The following is a 15755-nucleotide window of genomic DNA, read 5'->3' on the forward strand; positions in this document are numbered from 1 at the left end:
TGCTTCCTATTCTAAAACAAACTATATTATTAAAGTTGAGAACTGTAACTCGGTTTTAGGAAAACCCAGGAAAAGTGTTCTATGTACCCATTTACTTTTCCTAGGCTTATGCATCCATTCCGTATTATATTTTCCAGAAGGAAAACCACCACTTAAGGAAAACCACTTTTTAAAGAAAAATTAACTTCAGCTGATATAACATTTAATTTTACTTTGGGCAACATAATTATATCAATCCAAAGACCTATAACTATAAATTAACTCCAGTGTAGATGCAGATAGTATAAAAAACATCTAGTGTGTAAAAATATCTAATAATTACATAACATTTAAAAAAATAGTGTTGTCTTTTTTTCTTTTGAGACGGAGTTTTGCTCTGTTGCCAGACTGGAGTGTGGTGGCGTGATCTTGGCTCACTGCAACCTCCGCCTCCTGGGTTCAAGTGATTTTCCTGCCTCAGCTTCCCGAGTAAGCTGAGACTACAGGTGCACACCACCACGCCCGGATCATTTTTGTATTTTTAGTAGAGATGGTGTTTCACCATGTTGGCCAGGCTGGTCTCAAACTCCTGACCTCAGGTGATCCGCCTGCCTTGGCCTCCCAAAGTGCTGGGATTATAGGTGTGAGCCACTGCACCCAGCCAAAAATAGTTTTTTTTAAATGGGCTCACTTTAAACAAATTAAAAATTGCAGTCAAGGCAAAAGTAAAAAGTAAAAATCAGTAATCCTGTTATTTAAGAGATTACTCACTATTAATACTTTATAATACGTGTCAATCCATTAAGAACTTTGTCCTGTGTTTTTTACACATACATGTATTTATGTTTTAGTTTAACTTACATATTAAGTTTAACGAAGCAAGTATTGATGCTTATAAAGCATGCAAAAGATACATTCCCCTGTCCCTCCCACCTTCTGCTTCCAACATTTTTTCTTTTTTTAAAATAAAATGGATTTCTTACTTGGAGCAGGCAGCCCACCACTGGATCGTTTATATTTGCTTTCCTTTAAAATAGATGTAATTTTGTATAAATGACGGAAACCTGTTTTGCATTCAGAGGCAAAAATAAACTCAATTTCCTCTTCGTGACTTTGGGGAAAAACATGAAAGATGTCATGGATCTGTAAAATGAATAGCTAAATTTACTATACATATTATGAAAATACTACATAATTCAATTAGGCTACAGGAAAAATTACTTGATAAATATACTTTGAAATATAAATAACCATCAATGCCAAAGGAATGCTATATTTACAGTAATAAATTTTGCTTGGGGCTTTCAGATTTATTTTACTTTAGTCAAAGACTTTTTCCACTGAGAAGTAAATGTTTTCAAATGGAGTAAAAAAGAAAAATATGACCAAAAGTTTTTTCTTACTCAACATCTCTATAATCCTTGAAACATGGCACAAGGTTTGTTTAATAATATAAATCTTGTTACAGAAAGATGAGGTAATTTTTTTTTATTTTTGTTTTCCAAAAAGAATTTTTCTAATAGTTCAGGGGAAAACAAGTGTTCATAGGTGAATCATATGAAGCTTATATTCAGCTAGGAAGTGAGATGGCTTTATTTATTTTGTATCTTATTTAAATTTGTCTGCTAAATTGGAAAATTCAAAATTCAATTAAGAATTGGTATATTTTGGTACAGTTTACCAACATAAAAGAGAAAGTCTTTTCTAGACCAGACTCATGAAGTCCTCTCAGGAGCACTGATGAGGCTGTGTATTTAATATCTATTATCTCCAGGAACAAATCTGAAGCCAAGGAGATGTCATTTCAATGGCATCTACTTTCTATCAATACAAACCATTCCATTCTGGAACCATCACTCCAATTGGAAATGCTCATACTAAAGAAATAACATGGTCCCTTTAAACTTAAAAAAAAATGCATTTTGATAGTTTGCTATATAACTTCATTTGCTTTAGCATTCTGAGAAAATATTTAAACAAGTACAGGAAAAAATGCATACATTTATCCAGATGTCTGTTGTTTCTTCATAGATAATTAGTGGCGTCACAGAATCAGGCACTGACTCAATGAGTCTCTGCCTTTCCATAACATCATCTTCTACTGGGATAAATAATTCAGGTGAGATCAACACTATCTGCAGGCGAGTCTGGGAGCGATCTAGTAGGATGGACCAAGCACTATTTAAATAAAGAGAAGAACCAGAAATAAAGCAAGCTATCAGAAAAAGATTCCCCTATTATCTCCTTTGGCACCTATCAATTATATCTGTAATCACCATGAAAGAACTGCTTTAGTGTATATTAAATTATCACTTACAAATAGTTAATTAAAAATACACTTTAAGCTTGAACAGAATTTATAAAAAGTGGCTTTCTTGAAATTTCCAAAACCATAGTTGGCCTGTGAAAGTGTTTTATCCCGGTAGGCTGGCATGATGGTTCATGCCTATAATCCCAGCACTTTGGGAGGTCAAGGTGAGAGGGCTGCTTGAGGCCAGGATTTCGAGCTTACAGTAAGCTACGATCATGCCACTGCACTACAGTCTGGGTGACACAGAGAGAGACCCTGTCTATATAAACAAAAGTTCTGCCAAGTGCAGTGGTTCACACCTGTAATCTCAGCACGTTGGGAGGCCGAGACAAGAGGATCATTTGAGCCCAGGAGTTTGAGACCAACCTGGCAACACAGTGAGACCTTGTCTCTACAAAAAATAAAAAAAATTAGCTGGACATGGTGGCATGTCCCCGTAGTCCCGGCTACTCAGGAGGATAGCTTTAGCCAGGGAGGTTGAGGCTGCAGTGAGCCATGATTGCACCACTGCACTCCAGCCTAGGTGACAGAGCGAGACCATGACTCAAAAAAAAAAAAGTTTTCTCCCTTTAGTATCAATGTCAACAAATGCCAGTCTTGTGAAACTCCTGTTGTCTACATTAGACACAGAAACTATTTATTTGTAATCATCCTCATATAAAGCTCTACAATTATACAATTTAAAAAATACACATTTATGTCTGAGCCTTAAAGCCATATGATTTAATCACAAATAACACTGTGAACCATAACTGGCTGAATATACAGAATTAAACTGCAGTGCACCTATGCCTATAGGATTACAAATGCACAAATCCACTTAATTCAAGAAAAATGCCTTGTGTAGTAATAACTGTACTGCAAATTTACATGTGAAGGCAGCTCCAACTACAAGGCAAACCTAATAGCACAAATATTCCAAAGCTCTGGATCCTAAATTAGTTATAAAGAAGTAACAATTTAACATACGCACTATTTTCCCTCGGGAGTCCATCCAGCTCTGGCAATATATTCAACTCCTTCAAATAGAATCTCAAAAGGTTGAATTAGTTCCTTATCTATGACATTTATGATCTATTAAAAAAGAAAAAAAAGAATCTAGTTATAGAAGATTTAGATAAATAACTAGCTTGCTAGTCTACTTTAACAATTTATCCAAAAAGCAGAAAATTTTTCCAGAGTTAGGTATTAAAAAGGAACAAAGGATGTAGCAAATCTAGAAGTAAATTCTGGGTTACCTATACTGGTACTTAATTTCTGTGCCTAAAAAAGTTATAAGCACTTTTAACACAGCCTAAAAATCTATTTCTTTGAGTTGATACTAACAGAACACTTGATAATAACTAGTAAAATCAAGTTTTAATCACCTTAGACTCCAGTATCCAGAAAAATAATAGTCCCTAGTTCCCCATATTTCACCTAGAAATATATATATACACACTAAATATATTTTATTTATACATATATATATGTGTGTGTGTATATATATATATTTTTTGAGACAAGGTCTCATTCTGTTGTCCCAGCTGGAATGCAGTGGCTTGATCACAGCTTACTGCCTTCGCAATTTCCCAGGCTCAAGTGATCCTCCTGCCTCAGCCTCCTGAGTAGCTGAGACTACAGGTAAGGTGTGTGCTTGTAATGAAATTAAATAAAATATTAATTTTTAAATTTTTTGTAGAGATGGAGTCTCCCTATGTTGCCCAGGCTAGTCTCAAACTCCTGGGCTCAAGTGATCCTTGAGACACTGGAGAGTCTTCACTCTGTCACCCAGGCTGTAGTGCAGTGGCGCCATCTCGACTAACTGCAACCTCTGCCTCCCGGGTTTAAGTGATTCTCCTGCCTCAGTCTCCCAAGTAGCTGGGATTACGGGTATATACCACCGTGCCCAGCTAATTTTTGTATTTTTAGTAGAGGCAGGGTTTCACCATGTTGGCCAGGCTGGTCTCGAATTCCTGACCTGAAGTGATCTGCCTGTCTGCCAAATAGTTGGGATTACAGGTGTAAGCCACCATGCTTGGCCCATTTGTGTAATATACTAAAGAAATAGTCCTGGATAAGCAAATTTTTCTTTTATAAGTCTAGTAAACACAATTTAAAAAATAAATAATTTTTAAAAACTGCAAAGGATCTGAATAGACAGTCCTCCAAAGAAAATATATACATGGCTAATAAACACAGAAAATGATTCCCAACATCGTTAGCCATCAAAGAAATGTAAATCAAAACCACAATGAGATACCACTTAAAACACAATAGGGGCCGGGTGTGGTGGCTCACACCTGTAATCCCAGCACTTTGAGAGGCCGAGGCGGGCGAATCACAAGGTCAGGAGATCGAGACCATCCTGGCTAACACGGTGAAACCCTGTCTCTACTAAAAATATAAAAAAATTAGCCGGGCATCTTGGCGGGCACCTGTAGTACCAGCCACTCTGGAGGCCGAGGCAGGAGAATGGCGTGAACCCAGGAGGCGGAGCTTGCAGTGAGACGAGATCGCACCACTGCACTCCAGCCTGGGGGACACAGCAAGACTCCATCTCAAAAAAATAAATAAATAAAATAAAAAACCAAAAAAACACAATAGTATGGCTATAGTAAATATAATGGACAAGAAGAAGTATTGGTGATAATGTGGAGAAACTGGAAATCTAATCCACTGCTAGTGGGAATATAATAAAATAGTACATGCTGAGTGTGGTGGCTCACACCTGTAATCCCAGCACTTTGGGAGGCTGAAGTGAGAGGATCACTTGGGCCCAGGAGTGCAAGACCAGCCTGGGCAACATAGGGAAATCCTGTCGCTACGAAAAATAAAATTAGCGGGGCATGGTGGTGTGTGCCTGTGGTCCCAGCTACTTAGAAGGCGGAGGCAGGAGGATCACTTGAGCCTGAGAGGCTGAGGCTGGGTTGAGCTGTGATTGTGTCACCATACTCCAGGCTGGGTGACAAAGTGAGACCTTTCTCTTTTTTGTATTTTTAGTAGAGATGGGGTTTTACCATATTAGGCAGGCTGGAGACTTTTCTTCGAACAATAAAATAAAATAAAATAAAATAAAATAAAATAAATAAAATAGTGCAGCCACTTTGGAAAAACACTTCAGCAGTTCCACAAAAGGTTAAAAAAATAGTCATCCAATGACTCAACAATTCTACTCCTAGGTGTATACTCCAGAGAAATGAAAACATAAGCCCACACAAAAACTTGTACACACATACTCATGGCAGCATTATTCATAATAGCCATAAAATGGAAACAATCAAAATGTTCATCACCTGATAAATACAATATGGTATATCCATATAAAGGTATTATTCATCAATTAAAAATAAATGAAGTATTGACACATGGTACAACATGGATGGACCTTGAAAACAATCTAAGTCAAGGAGACCAAACTACATATTGTATGATTCCACTTATATGAAATGTCCAGAATAGGCAAATTTATAGAGATAGAAAGTAGATTAATGGTTGTCTAGGCTGGGCACGGTGGCTCATGCCTGTAATCCCAGCACTTTGGAAGGCCGAGGTGGGCAGATCATGAGGTCAGGAGTTTGAGACCAGTCTGGTCAACATAGTGAAACCCCGTCTCTACTAAAAATACAAAAAATTGGCTGGGTGTGGTGGTGCGCCTGTAATTCCAACTACTCGGGAGGCTGAGGCAGGAGAATCATGTGAACCCAGAAGGCAGAGGCTGAAGTGAGCCAAGATCACGCCACTGCACTCCAGCCCGGGTGACAGTGCAAGACTCTGTCTCAAAAAAAAAAAAAAAAAGGTTGCCTAGTGCTGGGGGATATGAGGAGGTTGGGGGATGACGGCTCAGGAGTATAGGGTATCTTTTTGAGGTAATAACAATGTTCTAAAACTGCCTGTGGTGATGGTTGCAAAACTCTGTGAATATACCAACAGCCACTGAATTTTAAAGTTTAAATAAATAAATTGTATTACATGTGAGTTATATATCTCAGTAAAGCTGTTTTTAAAAAAGTCTAGAAGAGGAAGACTGACTCGGGAGCCTCTCTCTCTCTGCAGGAGAGAAAGCTATTCTCTTTTCTCTTTCTTTCACCTGTTAAACCTCGGCTCTTAAACTCAAAAAAAAAAAAAAGTCTAGAAGAGCAAGACTTTTTTACCTAGTCTTGTGTGCATGCAGCTTATAAGCACTTGGCTGTCGAAATGGAAAGCAGAAGTACAAATTAACTGTGGGATATTTAATGCACCACAGATATCTACCCAACACAGAAGGTAACCAGTCAATAACCTTTTTTTCTTTTAACATTAATCTGGAGAATAAAGGCAAACAGAAAAACTATTGGAAAGGAGTGGTTAATATGCATATCCCCATATTCCCATCTTATGAACCAGCAGGATGATTTGCAAGTAAAAAATTAGGTCAATCTAAAATCATGATCCACCGATATCTCAGCAAGTTCAGCAAGTCCAAAAATAAAAAAGTGTATCAAAGAACCCTACTGGGCTGAATAGATTAGTCAAATGACGCAGGAGGTCAACTCAGCATTTTATACTTACCCTTCCTTCAGCATCAATCATTATTTCTGACATCTTAAAAGTGACTTTAGGATTTGCTGTACCTTTAGAAAGAGACATAAATGATAGTAATGTTTATCCAAAATTACTCAAATTAATTTTACCAGATCAATCCTCTTTACACTTTAGTTAAGAATAACGTATAGGTCGGGTGCAGTGGCTCACGCCTGTAATCCCAGCACTTTGGCAGGTTGAGGCAGGTGGATCACCTGAGGTCAGGAGTTTGAGACCACCCTGGCCAACATGGTGAAACTCCATCTCTACTAAAAATACAAAAATTAGCTGGGCGTGGTGGTGTGTGCCTGTAATCCCAGCTACTTGGGAGGCTGAGGCAGGAGAATCACTTGAACCCGGGAGGTGGAGAATGCAGTGAGCTGACATTGTGCCACTGCCCTCCAGCCTCGGTAACAAGAGCGAGACTCCATCTCAAAAAAAAAAAAAAAGAAAGAAAGAGACATAAATGAATAGTAATGCTTACCCAAAATTACTCAAATTAATTTTGCCAGATCAATTCTCTTTACACTTTAGTTAAGTCAAGAGTAACGTATATGCCAGGCATGCTGTCTCACGCCTGTAATCCCAGCACTTTGAGAGGCCAAGGCAGGCAGATCACTTGAGCTCAGGAATTCAAGACCAGTTTGGTCAACATGGTAAAACCCCATCTCTACAAAAAATACAAAAATTAGGCAGGGTGCAGTGGCTCACGCCTGTAATCCCAGCACTTTGGGAGGCCGAGGCAGGTGGATCACCTGAGGTCAGGAGTTTGAGACCAGCCTGACCAACATGGTGAAACTCCATCTCTACTAAAAATACAAAAATTAGCCAGGTGTGGTGGCACACGCCTGTAATCCTAGCTACTCAGGGGGCTGAGGCAGGAGAATTGCTTGAACTCGGGAGGCGGAGGTTGAAGTGAGCTGAGATCGTGCCACTGCATTCCAGCCTGGGCGACACAGCGAGACTCTGTCTCAAAAAAAAAAACAACACACAAAAAACGGCCGGGCGCAGTGGCTCAGGCCTGTAACCCCAGCACTTTGGGAGGCTGAGGCAGGCAGATCACGAGGTCAGGAGTTTGAGACCAGCCTGGCCAACATGGTGAAACCCTGTTTCTACTAAAAATACAAAAATTAGCCAGGTGTGGTGGCGGGCACCTGTAATCCCTGCTACTCGGGAGGCTGAGGCAGGAGAATCACTTGAACCTGGGAGGTGGAGGTTGTAGTGAGCTGAGATTATGCCATTGCACTCCAGCCTGGGTGACAGAGCAAAAAAAAAAAACAAAAACAAAAAACAAAAATGAGCCGCACCAGGCTGGTCGAGCTACTCAGGAGGCTGAGGTGGGAAAATGGCCTGACCCCAGGAGGTGGAGGTATAGTGAGCCAAGATCACACCACTGCATTCCAGCCTTGGCGACAGAGAGAGACTGTCTCAAGAAAAAAATGAAAAAGAATAACGTAGATGGTCAGGGTTTTACTACACAAGAATCTCAGAGCCCCATCTCAAATTCATACTTTTTGAATATCAAAAAATAAGAGGTTCGGCCAGGTGCGGCAGCTCATACCTGTAATCCCAGCACTTTGGGAGGCCGAGGTGGGTGGATCCCTTGAGGTCAGGAGTTCAAGACCAGCCTGGCCAACATGGTGAAATACCATCTCTACTAAAAATACAAAAATCATCCGGGCGTGGTGGTAGGCACTTGTAATCCCAGCTACTCAGGAGGCTGCGGGAGGATAATCACTTGAGCCCAGAAGGCAGAGGTTGCAGTGAGCCAAGATCACACCACTGCATTCCAGCCTGGATGACACAGCAAGACACTGTCTTAAAAAAGTAAAATAAAAATGAGGTGCTTGCCCATCAACCAACAAGTGGATTAAAAAAATGTTGTATATATACAACATGGAATACTATTCAACCATAAAAAGGAACAAAATAATGGCATTCACAGCAACCTAGATGGAGCTGGAGACCATTATTCTAAGTGAAGTAACTCAAGAATGGAAAACCAAGTATCATGTTCTCACTGATAAGTGGGAGCTAAGCTATGAGGACACAAAGGCATAAGAATGATATAATGGACTTTGGGGACTCCAGAGGAAGGGTGGTGGGTGTGAGGAATAAAAGACTACACATTGGGTACAGTGTACACTGCTCGGGTGACGGGTGCACCAAAATCTCAGAAATCACCACTGGAGGACTTATCCATGTAACCAAAAACCACCTGTTCCTCAAAAACTACTGAAATAAAATTTAAAATAAAAAAAGGGGGGCTGAAAAGAGCAAGAATGAAATAAAGTGAAAAGTGAAATTATGTATTATTTTTACAATTGAAATGCTGTAAGAAGCAAAATGGAAAAAAATCACTTATTATGAAAAATATCACTTAAAAATCTGTATTTGCTAGCAAAGACACCTTCTTTTTTTTTTTCTGAAACAGAGTTTCACTCTTGTTGCCTAGGCTGGAGTGCAATGGCATGATCTCAACTCACTACAACCTCTGCCTCTTGGGTTCAAGCAATTATCCTGTGTCAGCCTCCCAAGTAGCTGGGATTACAGGCATGCACCACCACGCCTGGCTAATTTTGTATTTTTAGTAAAGATGGGGTTTCACCATGTTGGTCAGGCTGGTCTCAAACTCCTGACCTCAAGTGATCCACCCACCTCAGCTTCCCAAAGTGCTGAGATTACAGACGTGAGCTACCACACCCGGCGCAAAGATACCTTCTAATTCATTCCTTGAGGAAACCAATTGTGTAGACATCCCTACCTTTGAAAAGAATCAAAAGGATCACCCTTTAATTCAAAATCTATTTTTGTGATACTTAGTGAACAACCCGTCGTAAATAAGGCTGGAAATGACCAATGTTGTTGGCTACACCTTTGGATGACTACAGAAAGAATCTTACTTGGAAAGAGGAAATGAGTGAATATAAATGCCAATGGAGTACAGTACCTGTTTTAGGATAACGGAATGAATCTGCCCTCCTTGTTTCCAACATAGGGGATGTAACATGAATAATTTCCACCTCAGATTCATCATTTTCTTCATATAGAATTCTAAGAATTTTACCACCACTGGGAGCTTAAAAGAAATTTAGATATTGAAAATTTAGAAGAATTATTCCAGAGAGTAGTCATAACCAACCGTTCCTTCTAGTATCAGATTTCTTATAGTGAAGAATAACTTATGTATAAAATATGCTGCCTTTTTTGTAGGAAAATATCACTAGTCTTTGTAGTAGCAAGGTGAGTTATTGTTAAGCCACTTCTTTTGGAGGGAAAACAACTGGAGATGATATGTATACATATTTTTAAAACAGGGAAAAACATTTTTGTAGGACTTTGTTCTTGCATACCATAAAATGCATTCTTTGTTGAAAAACGAAATATTTAATTACATGTATAATATTTCCTATTAAAAAAATAAATACTACTTAAATACAGTTCAGTTGAATAGTTTCTGTATTTATGTAAAAATCATCTTCTAACAAATACAACAAAACATTTCACATCTTAAAATAAAATGTCCAAATCCAAGACATGGCTTAAAAGTATTTTTCAGGGTCTCTTAGAGAAGCGTTCAGACTGCTAGCTCCAAACCATGAGTAGGTCATGAAATCTGTTAACGAGTCATAATCAGTATTTTAAAAAATATAACACACAAACCACACCCTGGGCAACATGGCAATACCCCATCTCTAAAAAAAAATACAAAAATTAGCTGGGTGTAGTGGCTTGTGCCTGTAGTCCCGGGTACTTGGGAAGCTGAGGTGAGAGGATTGCTTGAGCCCGGGAGGCAGACTTTGCAGTGAGCTGAGATTGCACCACTGCACTCCAGCCTGCACAACAGAGACCCTGCCTCAAAAAAAAAAAAAAAAAAACCAAAACCAAAAACAAAACAACATAACAGTATCAGGGAGTATTACACATAAGAATAAGTATTGCTTCTTGAAATTCGTTTTCAGTTTTATCTATACAGTATATGTATTAGGCCGCAATATAAGTACACTTCTAACTGGATCATGGTCAAAAAGTTTGAAGGCCATGCTTTAGTGAGCTTCTTCTCAGAGAGTGAGATACTTGTGAATTTGCCCCAAGAAGGGGAGGAATTTTTTCCCTTTTATCCTATCCATTCATATACTGATTTGGTCATCTGTTTAACAGACTCTCTAGTCAATCACACATTTTTATAGCAACACATTAAGGTGTGGTTTTTTGTTTGTTTGTTTTCGAGACGGAGTCTCGCTCTGTTGCCAGGCTGGAGCAGAGTGGCGCGATCTCAGCTCACTGCAATCTCCACCTCCCGGGTTCAATTGATTCTTCTGCCTCAGCCTCCCGAGTAGCTGGGACTACAGGTGCGTACCACCACACCCAGCTAATTTTTTGTATTTTAGTAGAGATGGGGTTTCACCATGTTGGCCAGGATAGTCTTGATCTCCTGACCTCATGATCCGCCCGCCTTGGCCTCCCAAAGTGCTGAGATTACATGCGTGAGTCACTGCGCCCAGCCAAGGTGTGGTATTTTTTATTTTGCCACCAATGCTGCCAGCATTACCAAGACCAGCCTCTAGGAGAAAAACTGGCAAAGAGAATTGAGGGGCCAGAGGCATTAAACCACAATACAATGGTTTTTACTAGACTTCATTATGATGAAATATAATCTACTTTTTTTTTTTTTTTTTTTTTGAGACAGAGTCCCGCTGTGTCACCCAGGCTGGAGTGCAGTGGCGTGATCTCGGCTCATTGCAAGCTCCGCCTCCCAGGTTCACGTCATTCTCCTGCCTCGGCCTTCTGAGTAGCTGGGACTACAGGCGTCCCCCACCATGCCCAGCTAATTTTTTTTTTTTTTCAGTAGAGGTGGGGTTTCACCGTGTTAGCCAGGATGGTCTCCATCTCCTGACCTCGTGATCCACCTGCCTCAGCCTTCCAAAGTGCTGGGATTACAGGCGTAAGCCACCACGCCCGGCCATAATCTACATATTTTTGAGACAAAGTTTTGCTCTCATTGCCCAAGCTGGAGTGCAATAGTGTGATCTTGGCTCACTGTAACCTCTGTCTCCTGGGTTCAGGCGATTCTCCTGCTTCAGCCTCCCGCGTAGCTGGGATTACAGGCACGTGCTACCATGCCCGGCTAATTTTTTGTATTTTTATTAGAAACGGGGTTTCATCATGTTAGCCAGGCTGGTCTTGAACTCCTGACCTCGGGTGATCCGCCTGCCTCGGCCTCCCAAAGTGCTGGGATTACAGGTGTTAGCCACTGTGCCCAGCCTAATCTACATATTTTAAATAACTATGGGCATGAATCAATCATCACTTTGGAATCTATTATCCGCTTTCAAATCTATTATCCAAGATTTAGAATCTGTGCACTTAAATGACAGTTGAATCTTAACAATACTTTAATTGACCCATAATATATTATTTTGAACCCCCTTACTTGTTTCAGCTTTTGGACACCACCAATAGCCAGAATATCTATCAAATTCTTCTTGGAGAACAAAGGTAGCAACTCCAGCTGATCTGGCATCTTCTTCCATGTTGGCTAGCTCTAGACAAATATAAAAGGCAAAATTATCACAGAAAGCTATCTTTTCATAGGTACAAAGCAAAATGATTCAGTTTATTTGGAAAGGTGGCTGGAGTACAGTGGTAAACTGTGGAGCTGAACGGACTAAGTTCAAATCTGGGGTCCATCATGTCTGACTTTGGGCAAATCATCCAATCTCATTCCACTGCAGTATCCCATTTGTAAATGAGAAAAGGCTACCTTGTGAGGTTGATATGAAGATTAAATTAATTAATTCACATAAAGCACTTAGAACAAAGCCTGGACCACAGTACATGCTCCAAATAAATGTTATTATTTTCCCAATTAGCAGGATCATGGAAAAAAGATTACAAGAAAAGGAGCACAGTATAGGGGACATATAACTCTCTTACACAGAGAAGTATATTTTAGACCTAGAGTGAATCTTATAGGTCATATAATTCGACCATTCTTCTTTCATCTCATTCAGTTGGAGCAGCTCAGCTTTCATCTGTTTTACACTTAGGTTTCCAGCAAATAGTTTGAAGGGGACTCTTGTTTTAAAAGAAAACCACAAAGCCATAATTATGTAAGATTTTGAGGCCAGGCGTGGTGGCTCATGCCTGTAATCCCAGCACTTTGGGAGGCTGAGGAGGACAGATCACAAGGTCAGGAGTTTGAAACCAGCCTGGCCAATATGGTGAAACTCTGTCTCTACTAAAAATACAAAAATTAGCGGCCGGGCGCGGTGGCTCACGCCTGTAATCCTAGCACTTTGGGAGGCCGAGACGGGCGGATCACGAGGTCAGGAGATGGAGACCATCTTGGCTAACACGGTGAAACCCCGTTTCTACTAAAAATACAAAAAATTAGCCGGGCGTGTTGGCGGACGCCTGTAGTCCCAGCTACTTGGGAGGCTGAGGCAGGAGAATGGCATGAACCCAGGAGGCGGAGCTTGCAGTGAGCCGAGATCGCACCACTGCACTCCAACCTGGGAGACAGAGCAAAGACTCCGTCTCAAAAAAAAAAAAAAAAAAAATTAGCCAGGCATGGTGCCAGGCGCCTGTACTCTCAGCTACTCGGGAGTCTGAGGCAGGAGAATCGCTTGAACCCGGGAGGTGGAGGTTGCAGTGAGCCAAGATCACACCACCACTGCCCTCCAGCCTGGGTGACAGAACAAGACTCCGTCTCAAAAAAAAAAAAAAAAAGATTTTGTGTCATGAGGAAATGTTTACAATATACTTGAATAAAATAAATCAGATTATTGAATAGCATTTATACTGTGATTCCATTTATAAAAATGCATTTTTAAAAAGTGCTGATATAAACTGAAATATGGTTATCTCCAAGTAGTGAGATTTTGAGTAGGATTTAAAAATTGCTTTATAATTTACAAATTCTTAAATGTACTGTTTATTTTTGAAAAATACATATACCTGTATGACCACATCCCTATCGCCACTTACACTTCCAGTACTCATGCTCCTTCCCGGTCAAGGCCCAGTCCCAACCCAGAAACAATCACTGATCTGATTTCTATCACCAGAGGTCAGGTTTGCATATTCTAGAAGTTCATGTAAATGAAATCATACAGTATGTATATATTTGTTTGGCTTCTTTTGAGTTTCAACATTGTTACATGTGTCAGTAGTTAGTTGCTGTTTACTGCTGAGTTGTATTCCATTGCATACCATAGTTCTTTTATCTGTTAATGGATATCTTGTCTGTTTCCAGTTTCTGGCTATTATGACTAAAGATGCTATGAACATTTTTTTTTTTTTGAGACGGAGTCTCGCTCTGTTGCCCAAACTGGAGTGCAGTGGCGCGATCTCGGCTCACTGCAAGCTCCGCCTCCCGGGTTCACGCCATTCTCCTGCCTCAGCCTCCCAAGTAGCTGGGACTACAGGTGCCCGCCACGATGCCCGGCTAATTTTTTGTATTTTTAGTAGAGACGGGGTTTCACTGTGTTAGCCAGAATGGTCTTGATCTCCTGACCTCGTGGTCCACCCACCTCGGCCTCCCAAAGTGCTGGGATTACAGGCGTGAGCCACCGCGCCCGGCCACATAATTACTGTGTAAGAATTTTTGTGGGCCAGGCGCAGTGGCTCACGCCTGTAATCCCAACACTTTGGGAGGCTGAGGAGGGCAGACTGCTTGAGCTCAGGAGTTTGAGACCAGCCTTGGCAACATAGTGAAACCCCGCCTCTACAAAAAATACAAAATTTAGCCAGGTGTGATGGCAGGTGCCTATGGTCCCAGTTACTCGGGAGGCTGAGGTAGGAGAATCACTTGAGTCTGGGAGAAGGAGGATGCAGTGAGCCGAGATCATGCCACTGCACTCCAGCCTGGGTGACAGAGTGAGACCATGTCTCAAAAAAGAAAAAAAAGGGAATTTTTGAGAACATGTGTTTTTATTTCTAAGTAAATACCTACGAGTAATATGGCTGGTTAGTGTGGTAAGTGTGTGTTTAACTTCATAAGAAAGTGCCAAACAGTTATCCAAAGTATTTCTATTATTTTATATTCTTACTATCAAAGTATGAAAGTTCTTCTCCAACATTTGGTGTTCTCAATATTTCTCACTGTAGCCAGTCTAGTAGGCATTACATATCTCATAGTGACTTTAATTTTTATTTTATTTTTGAGACAGGGTCTTGCTCTGTCACCAAGGGTAGAGCGCAGGGGTGAGATCTCGGGTCACTGCAGCCTTCATCTCCTGGGCTCAAGCAATCCTCCTGTCTCAGCCTCCCAAGTAGCTGGGACACAGGCATATGTCACTAAGCCCAGCTAATTTTTTAAAAAATTTTTGTAGAGATGAGGTCTCATTATGTTTCCCAGACTGGTCTCAAATCCCTGAGCTCAAGTAATCCTCTTACCTTGGCCCCCCAAAGTGCTAGGATTACAGGTGTGAGCCACTGCACCTGGCCTGATTTTAATTTTACCAGCAAGTTTTATTATTTTTGCTTATTTATATTTTCTATATAGTCTGACATAATGTACAGTGCAAACCAATGATTTTTTTATCCAAAAAGTTTGAATCCAAAAAGAAATATTTGGAATTCAGAATTTGGGAGAGCTCTTTTCTTTCTTTTCTTTCCTTTTCTGTTTTCTTTCTTTCTTTCTCTCTCTTTTTTAGACGGAGTTTTGCTCTTGTTGCCCAGGCTGGAGTGCAATAGCTCCATCTCGGCTCACCGCAACCTCCACTTCCTGGGTTCAAGCGATTCTCCTGCCTAAGCCTCCTGAGTAGCTGGGATTACAGGCGTGTGCCACCACCCCGGCTAATTTTGTATTTTTAGTAGAGACAGGGTTTCTCCATGTTGGTCAGGCTGGTCTTGAACTCCCGACCTCAGGTGATCTGCCCGCCTCGGCCTCCGAAAGTGCTGGGATTACAGGCGTGAG

General features: G+C 40.6%; 1 protein-coding gene across 21 annotated transcripts in view; it reads right to left on the reverse strand.

Moving 5' to 3' along the window:
• The window catches only part of DPP8 (dipeptidyl peptidase 8), a 75620-nt gene that overhangs the window by 34792 nt on the left and 25073 nt on the right, over positions 1-15755 (reverse strand). For 17 of the 21 annotated variants that reach the window (XR_004666556.3, XM_063596729.1, XM_063596727.1 and 14 more), the window contains 6 exons: positions 12267-12377; positions 9783-9911; positions 6821-6882; positions 3264-3364; positions 1980-2157; positions 963-1122 (listed from right to left, as the gene is read on the reverse strand). Coding sequence is in view for 20 of the 21 variants with exons in the window: in XM_063596729.1 (XP_063452799.1) it covers positions 963-1122; positions 1980-2157; positions 3264-3364; positions 6821-6882; positions 9783-9911; positions 12267-12377 (741 nt within the window). In the remaining variant the exon portion in view is untranslated. The remainder of the gene's footprint in view (positions 1-962; positions 1123-1979; positions 2158-3263; positions 3365-6820; positions 6883-9782; positions 9912-12266; positions 12378-15755) is intronic. The other 4 variants (XM_055099032.2, XM_063596725.1, XM_034938958.3 and 1 more) reach the window with 1 other exon arrangement.

Source organism: Pan paniscus, chromosome 16, assembly GCF_029289425.2.
Source record: "Pan paniscus chromosome 16, NHGRI_mPanPan1-v2.0_pri, whole genome shotgun sequence".
Classification (NCBI taxonomy): Eukaryota; Metazoa; Chordata; class Mammalia; order Primates; family Hominidae; genus Pan; species Pan paniscus.